The sequence below is a fragment of the Canis lupus genome, chromosome 18 (genome assembly GCF_011100685.1).
Source record: "Canis lupus familiaris isolate Mischka breed German Shepherd chromosome 18, alternate assembly UU_Cfam_GSD_1.0, whole genome shotgun sequence".
NCBI classification, from domain to species: domain Eukaryota; kingdom Metazoa; phylum Chordata; class Mammalia; order Carnivora; family Canidae; genus Canis; species Canis lupus.
In genome coordinates, this window is record NC_049239.1 from 22,047,706 (window position 1) to 22,068,368 (window position 20,663).

General features: G+C 34.8%; 1 protein-coding gene across 8 annotated transcripts in view; it reads right to left on the reverse strand.

Moving 5' to 3' along the window:
• Window positions 1–20,663, reverse strand: part of CACNA2D1 (calcium voltage-gated channel auxiliary subunit alpha2delta 1) — a 475,745-nt gene that overhangs the window by 211,521 nt on the left and 243,561 nt on the right. For all 8 annotated transcript variants that reach the window (XM_038562843.1, XM_038562841.1, XM_038562842.1 and 5 more), the window contains exon 4: window positions 17,814–17,873. In XM_038562843.1, coding sequence (XP_038418771.1) covers window positions 17,814–17,873 — 60 coding nt within the window. The remainder of the gene's footprint in view (window positions 1–17,813; window positions 17,874–20,663) is intronic.

A 20,663-nucleotide genomic window follows, 5' to 3' on the forward strand; every position in this document is an offset into this window, starting at 1 on the left:
ACTCAGAAATCAGTTCTGATTTTTCTATGTAATCAACTTGCATTCTATAATCCCACATAATATATTACTACCCTGTTTTTAAATGAATTATATATCGCTCCACTTACATTAACTGCACCTCTTAAAAAGTATATAAATAAATGGAAAAGAAACTATAATTGTAGTATGATAGTAAATAAACCCTCACCTTTCTCCTCATAAAAGGAGATGGTCATATATACAATCTCAAGTAACCGATTCATAGACAAAAATCTCACTAACCATACTATTAACCACGATTAATCACTTATATTTTTTTTTCTTGTTTTTGAAGTAGGATAGAGGGGGAGTTGAAATGGAAAGTCAAGTAGATTTCTCTTTTGCACAAAAATGTGCTTGGACTTTTTATGCTCAAAGACTTTTGTAAACACTTTATAATTTATTGTGTAAATTGCTTAAAATTTATAGTCTCCATATTACCAAGTTGACTAGCATTACAGTGATGACATAGACTTCCTCTGAAACCACGCAATAGATGTTTGATACCCTTAGAAATCAAAGTAGTTTGATGAATTTAATTTGCTCAACAGTAACCTTGAATTTTACATCTCCTGAAGAACTTTAAAGCTGTTGAAAGATAGAGCTTCTTGGCACTCTCAGGCAGAGCTAGGAATTATACTACAATTGCCTGTCTTCATTCCAAATTCACAAAGCTTTCAACATAGCCAAGCGGTGCTTTTGTAGATAGACCTTGGTTTTTCTTGTCATTGCTGTCTTTTTCCTGAGAGTCACAAAGCATGAATCAAGACAATTTATATTCTTCAATGAACTACCCTTGACATTTGAGAGTACTAAGAAAAGAAACAACAGCAAGTAGGTCATACAAAGCCCCCATGCCAGAGAATCTAATGTTCTAAAGTTGCATAACATTCTGTTGGTGTTTATTCCATGTGCATTATATAAGAAAATAGTTTGATGAAAATGGCACATGATGGGAATATTCATTTTTGGATTGGAACCATTCAGTTTTCCACCATTCTGACTTATAACCACAAACTAACAACTAATTATGAATCAGAATATAGAATTAAAAGCCCGCAAGATGGGGTGCCTGAGTGGCACAGTCATTTGGGCATCCAACTCTTGGTTTCTGCTGGGGTTGTGGTCTCAGGGTTGTGAGATAAAGCCCTGCATGGAGCCCCTTGTTGGACTCTGCACTGGGCGCCAGTCAGCTTGGGATTCTCTCTCACTTTCTCTCTGTCCCTCTGGCTCCTGCTTACTCTCTCTCTCCCTTTCTCTGTCTCCCTAAAAATAAATAAAAATTTTTAAAAAATAATAAGCCCCTGCAAGATAAAAGAAATGTATTGAGATTAATATCTAGGTTATCAAGTCAAATAGATAATTTCATGAGTCAGAATTTCAGAGAAAGTTCTGGAACCAGACAAAGCTGCTGATTCTCACCACTCCTATGTAACACAGTACCAGAATTCCTAACTAGAGCAATCAGGCAAGAAAACGAAATAAAAGGTATCAGAATTAGAAAGGAAAAAGAAAAACTGTCTCTAATGGTAAGCAGTATAGTATTATATAGAGAAAATTCTAATAACTCAACAAAAATACGGCTAGATCTACCCAAATAGATTCAGTAAAATCGCAGGATACAGAATTAGCATGCAAAAACCAGTACCATTTCCATACACTCACAAAAAAATTTCTGAGAAACAAATACAGCATCAAAACAATAAAATACTTAGAAATAGATTGAACCATGGCGGTGAAAGATCTCTATGCTGAAAACCACAAGATGATGAAAGAAATCAAAGACACAAGTAATGGAAAGATATCCTGTGTTCACAGATTGGAAAATTACTATTGCTAAAATATCAAAACTACTGAAAGCTATCTAGAGTTTTGATATAATCACTATCAGGATTCCAACTGTATTTCCTTAAAGATTTTTAAAATTTGTTTATTTGAGAGAGAGAAAAAGAGACAGTGGGAGTGAGGGAGGAGAGGGGTAGAGGGAGGGAGTTAAGCAGACTCCTCCCTGAGCACAGAGCACCATGCAGGGCTCGATCTAATGACCCTGAGATCACAACCCCAGTAGAAACCAGGAGTTGGATGCCTAAACAACTGCACCAACTGCACCATCCAGATGCCACCCGACTGCATTTTTTTATGGAAGTCGAACAAACACTCTTAAAAGTGGCATGGAACTGTAAAAGACCCCAGAGAGCCAAAGAAATTCTGAGAAAGGAGGACAAAGAAACAGCATCACAACTCCTGACTTCAAGCTTAACTATAAACCTACAGTCGTCAAAACAGCATATACTGGCGTCAAAACAAATAGACCAAAAGAAGAGAATCAAAAATTCAGAAGCATATGTTGTCAATTTGATGTGGAGAACAAAGGCAAAAGAAATACAGAAAAACAAAATTAAACTTCCTTACAACTTACAGCCCACTGACAAGTACTTGGGACAGGCAGAGTGACCTTCCTCCAGGAACTCAACTGCCTCAATGTTAATGACTTTTGTAAAGGCAAAGGGCAGCCTTAGCTTGACATTAGCCTGACCTCCAGGATCCTGTAAGTCTTCATAAACATATGAAAATCCCGTCGGAAATTCCCTCTACCAGTCTGCCACATGCCCCAGGATACATGTTAGCAATCATCCTCCAAACATATGGCCCATTGATAGACATCTGAAGGATCTTATGACTAAAGAGCTTACTAGATGGTAGTAATTGAACATTTCCTAAGCTTTAATAAAACCACCTTTTTGCACCAAAGACATCTCAAGAATTCTTTCTTAGCTGTCCGCTCCCAAACCCTAACATTTCAAATCAAACTAATATTTGATAAGGGAGGCAAGATACTCAATGGAGAAAAGATAGTCTCTGTACCCAACCACTCAGAAAAGTAACTCCAAATGTATTAAAAACTTAAATGTCATACACCTGGGTGGCTCAGTGGTTAAGCGTCTGTCTTTGGCTCAGGTTGCAATCCCGGAGGTCCTGGGATCGAGTCCTGCATCGGGCTTCCCAAAGGGAGTCTGCTTCTCCCTCTGCCTGTGTCTCTGCCTCTCTCTGTGTGTCTCTCATGGATAAATAAATAAATAAATAAAAATCTTTAAAGAAAACTTAAATGTAAGACCCCAAACCATGACACTCCTAGAAGAAAACATAGGTACAAACTTCCTTGACACATGTCTTGGTAATTTTTCAGATACAACAGCTTAAAGCACAAGCAACAAAACCAAAAATGAATAAGGGACACTATAGCAAACTAAAAAGTCCTTGCACAGCCAAAACAACAACAACAACAAAAAAAACCATCAACAAAGTAAAGACAACCTAAGGGATGAGAACAAAAATATTTGCAAACCATATATCTGATAAGGGGTTTATATCCAAAATATATCAAGAATTCATACAACTCAAAAGCAAAACAACAGCAACAAAAAACAGAAACAAAAGAATACCCAAAATTAATAAATGGGCAAAGGCCCTGATATCCAAAGATGATATATGAAAGGCCAACAGGTACATGAAAAGATGCTCAACACCACTAATTATTAGGGAAATGCAAATTAAAACCACAATAAGGTATCACCTCATCCCTGTTGGAACTGCCATCATCAAAAAGATAAGAGATAATAAATGCTGGCCTGGATGTGGAGGAAACAGAACACTGTGCACTTTTGGCAGAATTGCAAGTTGGTATAGCCGGTGGGGAAAATCGTACGAAGGATCCTCAAAAAATTAAAAATAGAGCTACCGTATGACCCAGCACACTCCTGGAGATATATCCAAGGGGAATGAAAACACTAATTCGAAAAGGTATCTGTACCCCTATTCTCACATCAAAATTACACACAATAGCCAAGACACGGAAACAAAGTGCTTGTCCATGGATGAATGGATAAAGACGTTGTGGTATATATGTTCGATGGAATGTTATAAATATTCAGTGGAATATAGTCTCTCATAACAAAATAAAGAAATTCTACCATTTGTGACAACATGGATGGACCTGGAAGGCATGAGCTGAGTGAAGTCAGTCAAAGACAAATACCGTAGGACTCATTTATATGTGGAATCTTAGAAAAAAACAAAACAGCAACCCTCAAAAAACTCATGGAAAAAGACATCAGAAGTGCCATGTTGCCACCTTCCTTTCATTGGAGGAAGAAGGTCAAAGGTACCAACCTCCAGCTATATGGCAAATAAGGACAAGGGATGGAACGTACAACATGATGACAATAGCTACTACTGCTGACTGACACAGAGGAAAAATTGCTAAGAGTAAACCTTAAGAGTTCTCATCACAAGGAGAATTTTGTTGTAATTATACGAGAAGATAGATGTCAGCTGAACCTACCGTAGTACTCGTTTCACAAGACATGTAAAGCATCATGCTGTATGTGTGAGACTTAGACAGTGATGCTGACAATTATTTCTCAATGAAACTGGGAAAAACAAGAATTTCCAAGAAAACCCTAAAAAACTAGAGAAATTTCTGGGAAGCCTCAGGATTAACATATATGTTATTAAAATAACAGAAACCTTGATATTCTCTGCCAGGTGGCTTCATTTCCCTTTTAGCCAAAGAAACAGGCTATAGTCACTTCTAGTATATCATTTGGTCATTCTTACTCAGTGCAAGGATTATGAGAAAAGAATTTAGCAGTTGAACCATCAAACATACATTTTAGATTTATTTCAACTTGGGTTCTGTAATCTGTTCTCTCTTGAGTATATCTAACGCTCTTATTTCAAAACCGAAAACCCTCAGAACATAAAAACATAAAAATGCTTAAGATTTTCAAATAGAAGTGTGGAAATGTAAAATTTATTAGATTTTACTGATTGTGAGCTATAAGGTAATGGGATTCCAACACTGACACAAACACTAGTAGGAGTGCAGAAATGCTGTCAGGGCGTTAACAGCTTAAAATGGCTGTGCTAAAATATATGTATGTGTGTGTTTCTCTCGAAGCATGAATATAATTTATCAAAATCGATATTTTGATTCTGTACTGCTGTTCTGTTTTTTTTTTAATATTTCACAGTTACTTGTGTTGGAAGTCTTTAAAAATATGTTTCAAGGGACGCCTGGATGGCTCAGTGGTTGAGCATCTGCCTTTGGCTCAGGGCGTGATCCCAGAGTCCTGGGATCAAGTCCCGCATCGGGCTCCCTGCGGGGAGCCTGCTTCTCCCTCCGCCTGTGTCTCTGCGCCTCTCTCTCTCTCTCTCTCTCTCGGTCTCTCATGAATAAATAAAGAAAATCTTTTAAAAATATATATATTTCAAAGGGGAAAGCAGCACATCTGCAAGCAAAATCAATCTCGATGAAACTATTGATTATGCATATGTATGTGTGTTTGATGATGGCATATTGTCGTTCTCTTTGCAGATTCCCTAGAAACAAGCAGAAGGAATATAAGAAAGAAAAAAACAGACATTTGATTGTTAATAAAATTTCAGTTTTATCTGTTTAGCCAACATTGAATGACATCAATTTCTCAATAATGTGACATCATTTATATTTCCTTTATTTAAGCTGGAGCTTACTTCTCAAAGACCTCTGTGACAGCTTCCTTGCACTATTTCAATTAAGTTTCAAAATAACTCTGTGCTATTGGTACCAATATCATTCCCATTTTACTGATGAAGAAACTGTGATTTAGGAATTAAATGAATAACCAAAAATCACACTATTTAAAATAATCAGATGCTTTATGGCATCTCGTTGGCAGAAATACTCTATTAATTAGAGCACTTCCCTTTTAAATATAATACTTTCCAACTTATTTAATGGTTCAAATATAAATTTAGACTTAATATTATATTAGACAACAAAATATTCCATAGAATCAGAAGCATATTCGGAATCAATACTTCTCATGTGCAAAAGGTGTCTGTTTATCAGATATTACTTATTTTCTGCTTTGTAGATTTTTGCACTGATTTACATTACATTTTATTTCCTTCTCTATATTTTCTAATAATTTGTTTAAAAGTAGAATTTATAATATCCAGCTGGGATCTAGGGGATAGTCAGATATATGTTTGCAGGAGCTGGTGTTAGACATTCCCTATTTTGGTTTTGAAAATGCAATTAATTCTAATACCAGCTAATGTTTTCTATTCTTTACCTAATAAATGATAGCTGTAGAAAAGAAAAGGAAATAAACCCGAGCAGGAAAGAGAAATGCAATAAGCATATTGCTACAAGAAAAGCCATGATTTAATTGTTTTTACCATAAGTCTCACAGACTTCTTGAACATTAAAAATAGCCTGGAATCATGCAAAATACAGAACATATTTTGGAGGCAGTTCAGACTATTCACCTTACGAGAAGCCCTAGATTGCCTTGGGAATTCTCCTTTTGATTCTCCTTCATCCTCTTCCATCACATCGTTAGTTTACTCAGAGATTTGGGAATCCATGCATAGCCATATTTTGGAAAGGGGAAGGAAGAAAGGAAAACTAAAGACATGTGATACTAAAATAAAATTAAGAATTAAGACCACGGTTCGTCAAAGTCTCAGAGAAATTATAAGCTTGGTGTTTAAAATAAGAGGTTGAGAAGGAGGGTCAGGAAAATAATGAGAGAAAATAAAAGATAAAGGAGATCTAAAGATGAGATTATTTATAAACTGCCAAAGGAGCTGCCAGAAGAGACAGAAAAGGAGGAGGAGATGCAAAACAGATTATTTAGAGAAGAAAGCTACATGAAAACAAGGAAAGCACAGATGCATATGAAAAGACCATCATTCCAGACAGGCTTTGGGAAATCGCGCCAACGAAATGAAAAATATAAGAATCCTTAAAAAAGACTATAATAGAGCACATACTAGTTATGGAAAACAGAAAAGGTGGTCCAATTTACACAAAGTCATATTCCTGATGAAAAGAGCATTAAAAACTATATAAAAATATTCAAAAAGATGCTTAAAGTACTCACCTCTGAAATAAAATTAAAACTTGAATACAAAGACACCAAACAATCAACAACAGGATGTAGCATTCTTAGTTCAACCTCAAGACTGAAGAATGTTTTAGGGAAGCAGCAAAAAAAAAAAAAAAAAGTCAATTCAGGATGGGCTCCAGGGGTTAGAAATAGACTGGCTTAAGACTTCTTTAGAGCCACAGAGGACAATGAAACAATGCCCCAAATTTTGAAGTAACCAAAAAAAAAAAAAAAAAAAAAAAGAAATAAAAGAAAAAAAGAAAAAGCATACTTAACCAAAGTTTCTTTTAAGTTCAAAATGAAATCCGATATTCTCAATCATGCAAGAACTCAGGGAATAGAGTATCCCAGGGATCTTCTTGGTCAAACTACATGACAACAAAATCCATTCACTTAAATTATGAATTTAAAACACACACACACACACACACAAAGAAATAAGTCAGTATGGAAGAAGTTCTGATGATAGCATTTAAGGTCAGTTATCACACAGTCCTGATAATAGCATTTAAACCATCAAAATATAGAACCAGGATTAAACACTGTGGGAATTATGGTTTTTGAGCCTACACCTTAATGTAAAAATAATTTTGTAAGATTGGGGGACGAATAAGGAAGGTGAGAGAACCATGAACATGTTGATTTATTCACAGTAGAATGTATTCTCCTATGACAAGTCTATATGTTCTATTCAAATCATATAACCATGTTTTTGTTTTTGTTTTCCTGGTGGATGTCATGAAACAATACATGAAAAAAAGAGGTAACAGGTAGACCGATCATGATGCTCACTAATGTAAACAAGGAATATATCTAGTTGTGGCAATTAAGACAGATTTTAATTTTCCTTTTGCAGTTATCTATATCATTTGGATTTTTTAAGTAACGATCCTGAAATAACCTTATGAAAACAATTAAGGTATTATTCTTTCAGAAGGCAAGTGATTGAACAAGTCTGATTACTGTCGCTATTGCTCTCTGGGTGCTAACTAAACTTAACTAGATTTTTTTAGAGCATTCAATTTCTTATTACAATTTTCTTTTCTATGTTCAAATTTATTTACCACTCAATCCCTTCTTTCTAAGCTTTAGAATTGCATTCAGACTCTTCATTTATATTTTTATAACAAATAAGTACCAGTTAGTGGCTGTCAACCTTTCTTCAGTCTTAACACACATGACAGATGGGTCACACTGTGTCAGTTAAAATGCTCACTAGAGAAGGATTCTTTTGGATTTAGAATCCAAATACATGATCCAATTTGGAAGGATTGTTTTGTTTTGTTTTAGAGAAGGATTCTCAGTGTCTTGGCTCTCACCCCTATAAGGAAGGCACTGAGAATTCTGTGGGGAGGACATAAGGGTCAAGACTTTGAAAAACAAAAAAAGCTCCCCAGTGATTCTTATAAGATCTCCAGGAGAACTGTCCATATGGTGGTGAAACATAACAAAGTCAAACAGTTTTTGGAATGTAGCAATTTCATAATTTGGGGAATATAAGAATTAAATTAGCATTTAATATGTCCCATAGCACACGAATCCTACAATTCCATGATAACTTTCTATAATATTCAGCACTTACAAGCTCTATTTCTCAGATCAGTAAGTTTTTTGATGAAGCAGAAAAAGGTATTTGTAACTGTTATGTTAAACCTGAATTCACATATGAAAACTTCACGTTTTTGTGCCACTAATTTGTTTTAAGATTTTTTAAATTTATTCATGAGATACAGAGAAAGAGGTAGAGACATAAGCAGAGGGAGAAGTAGACTCCTCACAAGGAGCCCAATGCAGGACTCGATCCCCAGATCCCAGGATCAAACTCTGAGCCAAAGGCAGATGCTCTACTACTGAGCCAACCAGGCATCCCTGTGCCATTAATTCTAACTAAAAATAATATTTGGTCTTTTTTAACTTACTATTACTTGTGCTGCCTTAATTTTATTGTTGCTACTATCATAGACAGGCAGCTTTCAAAATTCAGGTTTGAGGCACCCACACTACTGTGTTCCAATATTTAGTTGCTTTATTGTTTAAAAAATTTAAAATTTGTTAGTCTTACTTAATCCTCAAAATGTCTGTGCCAGAAGGGTATGCAAAGCAATATCTTCCCTATCTTATAAAACTCTTATTGATAAAGGCCCTATCATTCCATTTAATTGAAAGTCTAAAATCTTATTTAACTATGCATCTGAAATAAATTTGTGGATACCAAAGGGCAGTAGAGCAGACTCTGATTCAGAATTTGATTAACAATTTCAAGGTTATTCTGTAGAAGGGGGGCGTGGACAAAGACGGGTGTAAAGGAGATGAAGGGAAATTGGCGCATGATGTATTTGAAATTGATAGAATTTACACATGGAATATATGAGAGGTTATGGCAGAGAAAGAAATCAAAGATCACTCTTAAATTTTGGCTAAATTAACTGGGGAGAAGCGGGATATCATTTGAGATGGGATAATTAGTAGATGATCAGGATACTAGAGGAGAAAGTCATGGAAACAGCAGTTCATCTGAGCATGTTAGTAACATGCAGGCAAGACATCTAACTACAGACTCCAAGTGTTCAGTTAGATAAATGAGCACAGAGCACAGTAAAAAGACTTACGTAGAATTATGTTTAAATCCAATGAAATGGATGAGGTGTTCTGGGACAAAGTATGACATTAAAGACAGGAGGTCTCTGAAAACCCAAAATGCAGACAAGATTAGAGCCAATGTAAAGAAACAGGTACTCAACAAGAGAGTGAGAAGGAACAGATAGTGAGAAAACAGGAGAATGGGAGTAAGTGGGGTTTCCTGAAACCTAAGTAAAGAAAGTGTTTTAACAAGAAGGAGCTAGTAAGCGGTCCATTAAAATGATATAAACAGACCAAATATGAAGGTAATGGAAGATGGCTCTAAGACTGGATGACAAGGAGGTACACGTGAACTACAAAGAACCATGGATGGAATGTGCACTCAGACTGGAGCGAGATGGGAGCAAAGGGGAATGGAAATATCATGAAGGTCTACATTTCTTCTGAGTTTGCAGTATAAGTGAGCAAACAAATAAGGTGCTGCTAAAAGAGGCAAGATATAGATGATAGATACATAGATACACAGATACCGATACATAGTAAGTCTATTTTTTAGTGGTAGAAGATACTGGAGCAAGTTTGGATGTTAATGAAAATGTAAAAGGGAAAAATGCTGATTAATTAGATGACAGTATGATGAATAAATCCATTAACATGCTGTTTTGGAAAGTTAGAAGATGACAAAAGGCATAAGCTTTAAAAAAAAGTTGGCAGTTTTGCATGGATGGGGATAGCTTTTCATTCCCAAAATTCCCATAACATTTTTCTCATAGGTATTTGAATCCAATACTAATGTCTAGTTACATAATTTTTGAAATTTGTAGATAAATATTATCCAGGTTTTTTTCCATTTTGTATTTAACCTCTCAGGTTTAAGTCTGAGAAATCTCAAAACTTTCTTCTACTTACGTTTTTTTACTCTCAACATTATCCAAACCCCTGCTTGAGTAGCTTTCCTACATTCTGGACGCATAATATCCCTCCAGCTAAACCAGTATACTAAATCTTACGGTGGTTAACAGGGGTTCAGGAAGAGAGAAAAATGGCAAGTGAATAATCAACAATCATTAAATTTCAGTTAAGCAAGATAAATAAACCCTGAAGACTTGCTATACCCCATACCTACAGTCAGCAATACCGTATGGTATTACATTTTGTTAAGAGAGTAGATATCATGTTCTGTTCTTCCCACAACACATTAAAAACTTGATATTTGGTTTAATGGATTTTTGCATTAGCTTTTCTTTTTAAATGGTGCAAATATAATTTATCTAGGTTTTTAAAAACCCCTCCACAGTTAGGAAGGGAGTCATTCACCCTATTTCTGAAAAGGCACACTCTGAACAGAGCTTGGAACACGCCGCGTGACAACCACCTGCGCAGAACCATATTTTTCCATTTGAGCAATAATGGCAAATAGAAAACAACAGCCATGGAGCTAGCAGATGCTCTCTAGACGAGGTGAACAGCCACCCAGGGACCTCTGTCAACCTGCTTGTGAACACGTGGACAAATCATGAGATTTCTAGAAAATATTTTCCTTGGTAGAGAGATAGGGCTGACAGGAGCACAGAGAGACAATTACTGAGCAACTAACAGAAATAATTATAGTGGTAGAGACTACAAAACTAAGGGTTTTTAGAAAAAGAAATGATATTCAAAAGGCTATTATTTTCTGAAAATTGTATTGCAAGGTAGTGGCAAAGACAAAATTTGAAACAGATTTGCATAATTCCAAGCCCAGTGTTCCTGCAACTATGCCATGGCTGTGGGCAAATATAATCAGACATAAAAAGTGCTGCTCAAATACATTTTTCATTATGTCTCCAGTATAACTGACCATAATGTTTAGAGTAAAAAGAGGTATCTCAAAACTACAAGTAATTAATTTTTAATTTATAGTTTTAATTTGTATATATAGGCTACTGTGCGTTATGTGTTGCATACTAGACTACAATTTTCTTAGCAATGCATCAATCACAGTTCTTATCCCCAGAAGTTTACATTTTAGTGCTGAAAGTAGATAAAGGAAAATAATGTACTGAGTACATATTTGGAATAAATACTGGGAATGGGGGAATTATATAAAACAGACCACAAATCTAAGATTAGGGGAACAAAAGCAAGAAGAAATTGGAGACGGAGGGGGACACTTCTAGGCAGATACCATCAAAATGTCTGAAGATGAAGTAAAGAATAATGTCTTAGAGAAATGGCAAATAGTTCACTCTGTTTCACAGGCTCAGAAGTTTAGAATGATAATAGCTACTGGGGAGATGTTGCAACAGAACATTTAGGAACAGTAAGACTGGGCAGACAATGGAATGCCACTGATGCCAAATAGAGAGTCACCGAAACTTTTTAAATAAGGAAATAAAATGGACAGAAGGTTAGAGAGCAAATCTTTGCAGACTATGGGTTATGTGTAAATTGGGGTGATGATTCATAATGCTTATACATTTTCTTCACCTTTTTATTTCTTTCATGGGTCAAAAATTAATATAGTAAGCCCCACCTTAAGGCAAATAAGTGGTGTCCAAAAATTTTAATAAAATGCCACTTAAGTTATAGAGAGGTTAATGACATTACCAAGTTGGAAAACTCTCTTGTGACAGCTACAAGTTGGCACCAGCTGTGGCAGGAATCAACTCTAGCTTAAACATCAATGAGGATGATTCCATTGCAGCCATAGATGGCTGCAAGTATCAGAACGATGGCACCAATTGCAGGAATTCTCCCTATAATTTAGCAATGTTTCCATCAGCTCAAAGTTAGGACACTGTGGCAGCAGACTGGTCTGGAAAAATGCAGAGACCCACGATGTGCCTCCCCATTTCCTAAGTAAGCAATAGCTGTCCTTCCCAACTTCTCTCTCCCTTCCTGAGAGAGGGATGAAAAAGAAAGAAAAAACTTTATACAGCCATATTTAGATCTAAGTTTGCATTATCCCAAACATATTGTCATGATGTCTTACTTTAGGGGGTTCTACTGTACTATAGACCATGTGACCTTGGCTTTAACAGAAATAATAGAAAGTGAAGTTAGAAAGATTATTAGTAAATATTAAAATTATGAAAAATGAGGGTGCCTGGATGGCTCAGCCGGTTTAGGGTCTGACTTCAGTTCATGTCTGGACACCTGGATATAGGCTCCTTGCTCAGTGCAGAGTCGGCTTCCCCCTCTCCTACCGCCCCGCCCTCCTGCTCATGCTCTCACTCGCTCTGTCTCTCTCAAATGAATGAATAAAAAATATTTTTTAAAAGTATGAAAACTTAAACCAGTGTTAATTTATAGGTACTTAATGTATAAATATTAGCTTCCATTTTCAATAAAAGAAACAAAAGATAAGAGCTACCACCTTGAATAACTAACAAGTTAAAGCCCGTAGTTATTACTTTCAACTCTGCTCCATTATAGTGCTCTACCTATGGGCATTCATATATATGCATAAACAAACAGAGTAAAGCATCAGAAAGATGCTTCTTTGCTACGGAACTAGTTTCCCAGAATTTGGGGGGAAATCAGTTTTGCCCTGTAGCTCCTTTTCATCTAGCTTCACAATGAGAATAGATTGATAAGACTTAAAAGAAAGTAGGACTGAAAAATTGAAAGACATGTAGCAAAAACATTAAGATACGGTGTTTTTTTTTTTTTTTCCAAAAGGGCAATTCAACCAAAGATAGAATATAAATAAATAAATAAACAAACAAACAAATCCATTCAGACCCTAAAATCATTTTGGTAATCTACTAAGTTAATTCATTTATTCACTAATATAGCATGCCACTCCCCCAATTTTTATCCCTAAAATGTCAGCTCTTTCACATCCAGAACTTCTACCAAGGCATATTTCAGAACAGTGTTTATCTTTATACAGTGTAACCGAAATAAATATAGTATTTTTTTACAGTTCACATATTCACAATTGTTTGTGCCTCAATCAATAGAAGTGATGCATTTTCATGGAATGAATAAGATAGATGAAATAATTAAATACATAACACCAGTACCTATTAATTTGACTCCTATAAACATAAAACTTGTAAAGCAACATTGCAAAATACAATTTGAAAAAGTGATTTTTAAAAAATATATAAAAATAACACTAAATTAGGAGAACCAAGTTAGCATGATTGACACTCAGTAACATTCAACTTCACTAGAAAAAATTTCACCTTCTAATTTAGTTTCTCTGTAAAGCTGAAGCTAAAAAAGGCTCCTCAAATGTTTTATTTACTGGCCAATTTCTAGACGTCTGTACTCAGTCTGCACAGTAACAAGCTGATGCTAATAAGCCATCCATAAAGATCCTACTTATTAAAATACAAATTAGGCATCCCTTATGTTTATACATGTGTAAGTACAATTAATATCTCAGGCTTAGTTGGAAACAAAATTGCTTAAGTTAACCAACCATTGCAATGTAATCAAATGAGATTTCAAACGCAATTGGAAAAGATCTGTTCGGTAGAAATAACAGCAATTATTGCATGCAGAACAATTAGTTTTCTAAGCTCTCCTTTTGCTTTTCCCACCTGCTCTTAATAATTTGTCCATCATAAGTGACAGGAAATGTCACCTTTAACACTGGTAAGTTGCGTGGAGACCTGAAAGGCAGCTGGTAGATCCAGTTTATTTACAAATATTGGTTTGAACTTGTAAATGCATGACCGCATAAATCTTAATCCATTTAGAGTGTTCACCCTGTGTTACCTCAATTGTAGATTCCGTTGGGAACTGAGGGCGCTGAGGGAGAGTGTGAATTACTTGGGCCTTTCCTGGCTGCCAACATTTTTAGCATTTTAGTGCTTTGTCTTTTGTTCTTGCCTTTCCTGAGATTTCTCTACACTAAAGAATAGGAAATGTTAATCAGCATTTTACCTAAGTAATATTAATGAAATTTGCCTACTTATACTTGAGGGAAGAATCAGAATATTTTATCTTTGGGAAATGCTAACGTACCTTTTAGGAAATTTTTTCTTTCTTCTAAATCATCCTAGTGTTAAATTAGTAAAGGTTCCCCTAAAGAACTATCCGACTGATGCAAGTAGTTAAATATCTTAAAAGATAAAAGGATTATAATATTTAAAAAGACGACCTTTTGGAATATGGTAGCATTTACTTACAAATTAAACATTTTTAAGTACTGGTTAAAGTACTGATGTAATTTGCAATTATTTTGTGTGGTCTCCTAAAATAAAAGGAGATTCAATGTTGATGATTTCTTGTTTCGAACCACAGATTTAAATTTGATTTGTTTTATGGCTTCAAAAGATTTGTTTATCTTTGCTGCATACTATGAATCGAAGCGTCATCTGTTTTATTGGGGGAAGAAGGAAAAAGGAAAAAGTGCACCTTATTTTTGCAATATTTGAGTGTAGGCAATCTGCATTCACATTCTATTCTTCAAACAGAAAATAACTTATGGTATTTCAAAGGGCTCTTGAAATAGGAAGGACTATTGTCAAGACTAGGGATGGCTGGCACGGTAAGATAGGGAAAATATCAATTCTCAGTGTGCCAGCTGGGACAGATGCGTGTTCTGTGAACACCGCTTACAGTCCTTCCAGAAGGGTACTCAGGAAATGAGTTGACAGAGCTTTAAAGTGGACTAACTTGTTTTCCCTTTAACAATCTCTTTTGATGTCAATCAATATTTTCATAGGTCCTAAATAAATTGTGAGGTAATCTAGGGGGAAATTAAGAACAGAATTTGTTCAAGAATTCTCTCACACGCTGGTCACTGTTTGCTCAGAACTCCTAACACTTACTGAGAAAACCATTTACTTTCTATTTAACCACCTACAATTTAGTAATGGCTTCTGTGTCATTGTGGAGCCCGTTTGTCCTCTTGCCTGACTTATCCTAGCGGGGCTACTGTTTGGTACAGGCACTGAGAGAGTAGTAAATAACAGGGGTCACAATTCAGGGTAAATATTTTTCACACTTTGACATCTGACAAATAAGAATACATCTTAAAATTGCTAATGCATCATAATTTAATTGGCTTCTTTTTTTTTCTTTCTTGGCAATCCATATATGATAGGGTGCCTTACAAATGATAATGGCTCAGATACAGTAAAATATGGTAACAGCCATAACACATTGAGAGTTATTGTGTCATGTAGAATGGTTGCCCATTACTTCTGCAAGGAGAAATAAATCATGGCCAAAATGCTAATTTAGTGTTAATGACTTTACAATATCAAGGAGTTTACAGTATGTCTGGAAAAGGAACTCCTACAACCAGAAAGCGATCATATGATAATCAAATAAAACAGCACCAATGATATAAATGGCATTACTACATCCTTGCTTGTTACTTTATTCTTTACCACATTATTTCTCCTTAGGAAACTGAAAAAGACATATAACTAATAAATGACTATGAGAAATTTTGCCAGATTCCTTAAATGCAAAGAAAAGTTTACAAACAGCAATGGAATCTATATATTATGAAAGCTGATTCGTGTGAAGTTAAGGATTTTTTGAGTTCCAAGAATTACTCAAAATTTAAACTAAAACACCACCATCTGGTACTATCCCAACACTAAGTAGAATAGTTGGTCTAGCTGTATACCCGCTATATCTTTACATTGCTTTTACTATGCCACCTCTGAGATGAGAAGCAAATAGGAATTTCCATTTAATATTAATTAATCAGAAGGATATTTATTTGGGCATATTAGTTGGGCTCCTTTTTGTCTATTTGAAAACAACAACAAAAAAATTCAAGTTTGTTTTCCTTTCATCTAAAAGAAACTAACAACATTGTAAACCCGGTTCACTGCATGAGCTTACAGTCTGCCCTCTATACCCAAACTTATGTTTCTAAGTTAATCACCAATTTTTTTCTTTATACATTATGAATGACAAACTGATCTTTCCTAACCTAGCTATGATAAACAATTATGGACTAAGCCAGTATCTACATGACACCAACAACTCAGGCAATATGCCACTTTAGTAAAAGAATCAAATAGGTAATAGTCAAATACAGGCTCCAGCTGGCAGACTGACTACTGGTTTAAGAAATATAAATTTGTGGAAAAGATAGTAAAAATAAATAATATCAGAAACATGAAGCAGGGAGGACTAACCATTATCATATATCATAAGTGAATGACATATGATGGAATGTATTTTCCTTTGATATACAATATAATCATGCTTACACAAAGTAAAAGTGCTAATTCCTAAGCCTCAGTTTTGTGTTCTTTGAAGCACAACTCTCTTACCTTAGAATTTGAGACTTTTATTTTACAAAACATTCAAAACCAATTTAGTAGTACAATCAAGCTGTCACTTATACTCTAGATCTATTTTAAACATTCCCAAAATTAGTTATATGGAATTTTTCTATGATCAGAAACTAGAGATTTTTACTATAAATAAAAAATATGTAAGATAAATATTTTAACTACTAAAATAGAGCAAACTTTTTCACTGTGCCCCTCACTGTAAGACTGACTGATTGATTGATACAACAGACTGAAAGACTGGATACACTGATTTATGTATGAACAGATGTATGGATGGAAACACAGATACAGGGATAGAGAAAAGAAAATGGATGGACAGATTGATGGATAGATGGATGGAATGATGGACAGATAATTGAAGGATGGATAGATGATAGAGAAATAGACAAAATTCAGTATAAGGAGAATTTCTGCTCTTTGTATAATTAGCTTAACAACTCTTAGGGTACAAGTTTATCAAAAATATATATGGAAAAGCTAATATTAGCTGGAACTTCTAAAAGTAGGCCACAGTAAAAGAAAGATTGTTTCTAGCTAAAGTGGAGCAAATTAAAATTCAGAAAGTGTAATACATTCATTCTTACTTCGATCACATTTCCTACCACCAAGGTGACTGTAATACGCATATCACTTCTTACAAACTCAAAATTGTTAAATGCAATGTGTTTTTCAACTAGTGTATTCATAACATTTACAATGATGGTTCAGATATTATAATGCAATTCTATTTAAATGTAATTAATTTTACAAATAACCGATTATAGGATAACATTTCAAAAGACTTTTTTTTTTTTTTTGAAGACTTATTTTAATATGGAACGTAAGCAGGAACATTTTGCCTAACTTGCTGGCCTGATTACCCAAAAGCACATTTTTTAAAGAAACAAAATATAGCCAAAATATAGAATTTTGGTCTTATAAAATCTTAAGATTGTATCATTAAAAAATGTTAATGCGATCATAACTATCAAGCACAAAATGTCACTAATTCAAATGGTTATAAAGGGGTCCTTACCGCAAAATCCTCTCTCCACTGGTGGGCTGCTTGAACCTTCTCTGCTTCCAAAGCCAAGCGCTGGAAAGGAAACATTATATCTTAGAATTCAAATGACCACGTGAATCTATACTTGCGAATACATAAAGAGCTGGGGTTTTCAAATCAATTATAAGGACATAAAAGGGAAAGAAACTCCTTATTTATGATTCATAAATTCCCAATCATTTAGTATTCTAACCTACAACGTAGATATATGTGTATTTACTCTTAAGTCATATGAATAACCTACTATTCTTGAATACCCTGGTTTAACTACCTCTGTTGTCATCAGAGGATGTGGACACCTTGAGTGCTTTCTTTTAATGACTAACATTTCAGTTTCAGAGAAAGCTTTAATAAGCAGAGTATATTCATCTTGGTAGGAACATGTCTTTAGTGAATACCTTTATAGTATGTATTTCTATATACGTAGAAAGGAAATGATATTGAAATGTCAATCAATATTTGCTAAGCACTATCCTAGGCACCTTCTTAATAGCATAATGAGGGTTGTTTGTTTTTCACCAAAAGCCATACAAATGTAGTAATTTCCTTCTTGCTGAAGTACATTGGTTCTTTCAGAGATAATCTATGATACTAAACTGTTAAAATCTGCACATCTGAAAATGGCCTTATGTCATATTCACTCTTCTATGTTAATGTAGTTACAGACTTCTACACTGATTTTTCCTTTAGCATTTTGAAAACGTTATTCTGTTAAGTACAGTTGGAGATAAAATGTCTGTTGTCAGTCTGCTAATCACATTTGGTAAATAAATTCTATTTTTTTCTTTCTCTAATAGCTTTCAGATTTTTCTCTTTGAATGTCTCGGTATTACTATCATGTTGTCTATGTGATAAGCTTTTACATTTAGTGATGAAGAACACAGATCTGAAACCAGACTGCCTGGGTTTAAATATGAACCCTAGCTGTGCAAACCTGGGGAAAGTTGAAACTCTTCTGTTTTCTCAGGTGAATAATGTCAAAGTAGGCCTCATGGATTATAGAGAGGATTAAACAAGGTATAAACTGTGAAGTGCTTAGAACAGTGCCTGGTAGACAGAATAATAGATGTTAGTTATCTAATTTAACTTAGATAATTATGATTCTATTTGCACTTTATGTATCTTGGAGAAGAAGATGGCTCAATATTGAGCAGCTGTGGCCTGCTCCCAACACAGCTATAAGTTAGTGGCAGAAACACAAAGGATGTAACAGTAAATAGAATAAATATAAATATTAAACTAATTTTTAAGAGACGGGAATAATCAGGTTAGGTTTCAGGAAAGTATAAACCTTGTAGTGGATTACTAGTTCATGTTTTGATCTCTCACTATGGACTATACTCCAGTGAGTGCTCTTCCAAAGTAAATCCAGACTGCACTAGATAACAGAAACATATCTTCATGTCAGTTTTTACATTAGTTACTGAGTTCAATCCCCTGTTATTTAATACCATAATCTGTTCACTTACTAAACTATTAAGTAGCTATTACTGATCACTATAAAATACTGTCTAATAGGAGATGTAAAGTTAAGAATTCCTGAACTGAATTTAAAAGAAAAATTCTCCAGTGTGTTCGACATGACAATGGTTTCAGTTTCTCAGCCACTAGGCAAACATAGATTAAAAGGAGAGCAGTAGGGGCACCTGAGTAGCTCAGTCAGTTAAATATCCAATTCTTGCTTTCAACTCCGGTCACAATCTCAAGCCCCATGTCAGGCTCCCCACTGACTGTGGAGCCTGGTTAAGATTCTCTCTCTCCTTCTCCCTCCTCTCTTTCTCTCCTTCGCTATCACAAAAAGATAAATAAGTAAATAAATAAATGAATAAATAAATAAATAAATAAATAAATAAATAAATAAATAAAGCGAGCTCGTAAATGTTAGAAACTGGACCAGGGAGAGTAACCAAAAGATGCTCTCTATTCCTAACAAAAACAAAAAGCTAACTATAGTTAAACCAAGGGAAAAGCATATGCCTTTCAGTAATATTGCAACACAACAATTCTGAAAATTCAAATTCAGTGTGAAGATGTAATAAAAGGTACATAAAGTGACAAATTAAGTAGAAATGGAAGTAATGTCTTTGTAGGAAACCTTTAGGATGAGAAGATAAGGAAAGAAAAGACAAAATGAGAAAATCAACAAGAAGGCATATTCTAGACAAAATTCAGAATCCAACTCTTCATTTTTAACAGTCAATACAAGACCAGCTAAAGGTTCATATGTATATGAAAAATAATAAACTTAAGCTTTTTGAGAATTTAAACAAAATACTGGGTAAAACATACATCAATTAAATAACGTTTTTGACTAAGAAATATTAGAACTCTAAAATGTCTTTATGTCTTAGAAAACTAATATTAAGGTTTTCCCTTGCACAACACACACAAGGAAGATGCCATCCCCACAAACAAAACACACTGGGGGACATTCTCACCCACAGAGGCATACATGCTTTTCAAAGCTCCAGCTCTAACTACCACGTTGTTCTCTACTCTGGAGAGCATGAGAAAGTACAACGTCATTGATCTGACCCAGAATCACTGGCTTATGATATGAACATAATCCATGTTTAACAAACCATAATGACAGTAATTATCATAGTTAATTATTTCTAGAAAAAAAAGAAAGGTTAAGAAGGGATGAACAATGGTAACAAACTTCCAGAAGAAAATTCTCCTAGGAAGAGATCCAAATCAGCTTTATTTCCTTATTGTCTATATTGATACCCATATCTATCTATATGCAATTTTTTAAACCCTAATTTTATGAAGCAATGTCACTGCAAGATTCTGAAAGACGTAGTTATATATGAGAAAGAA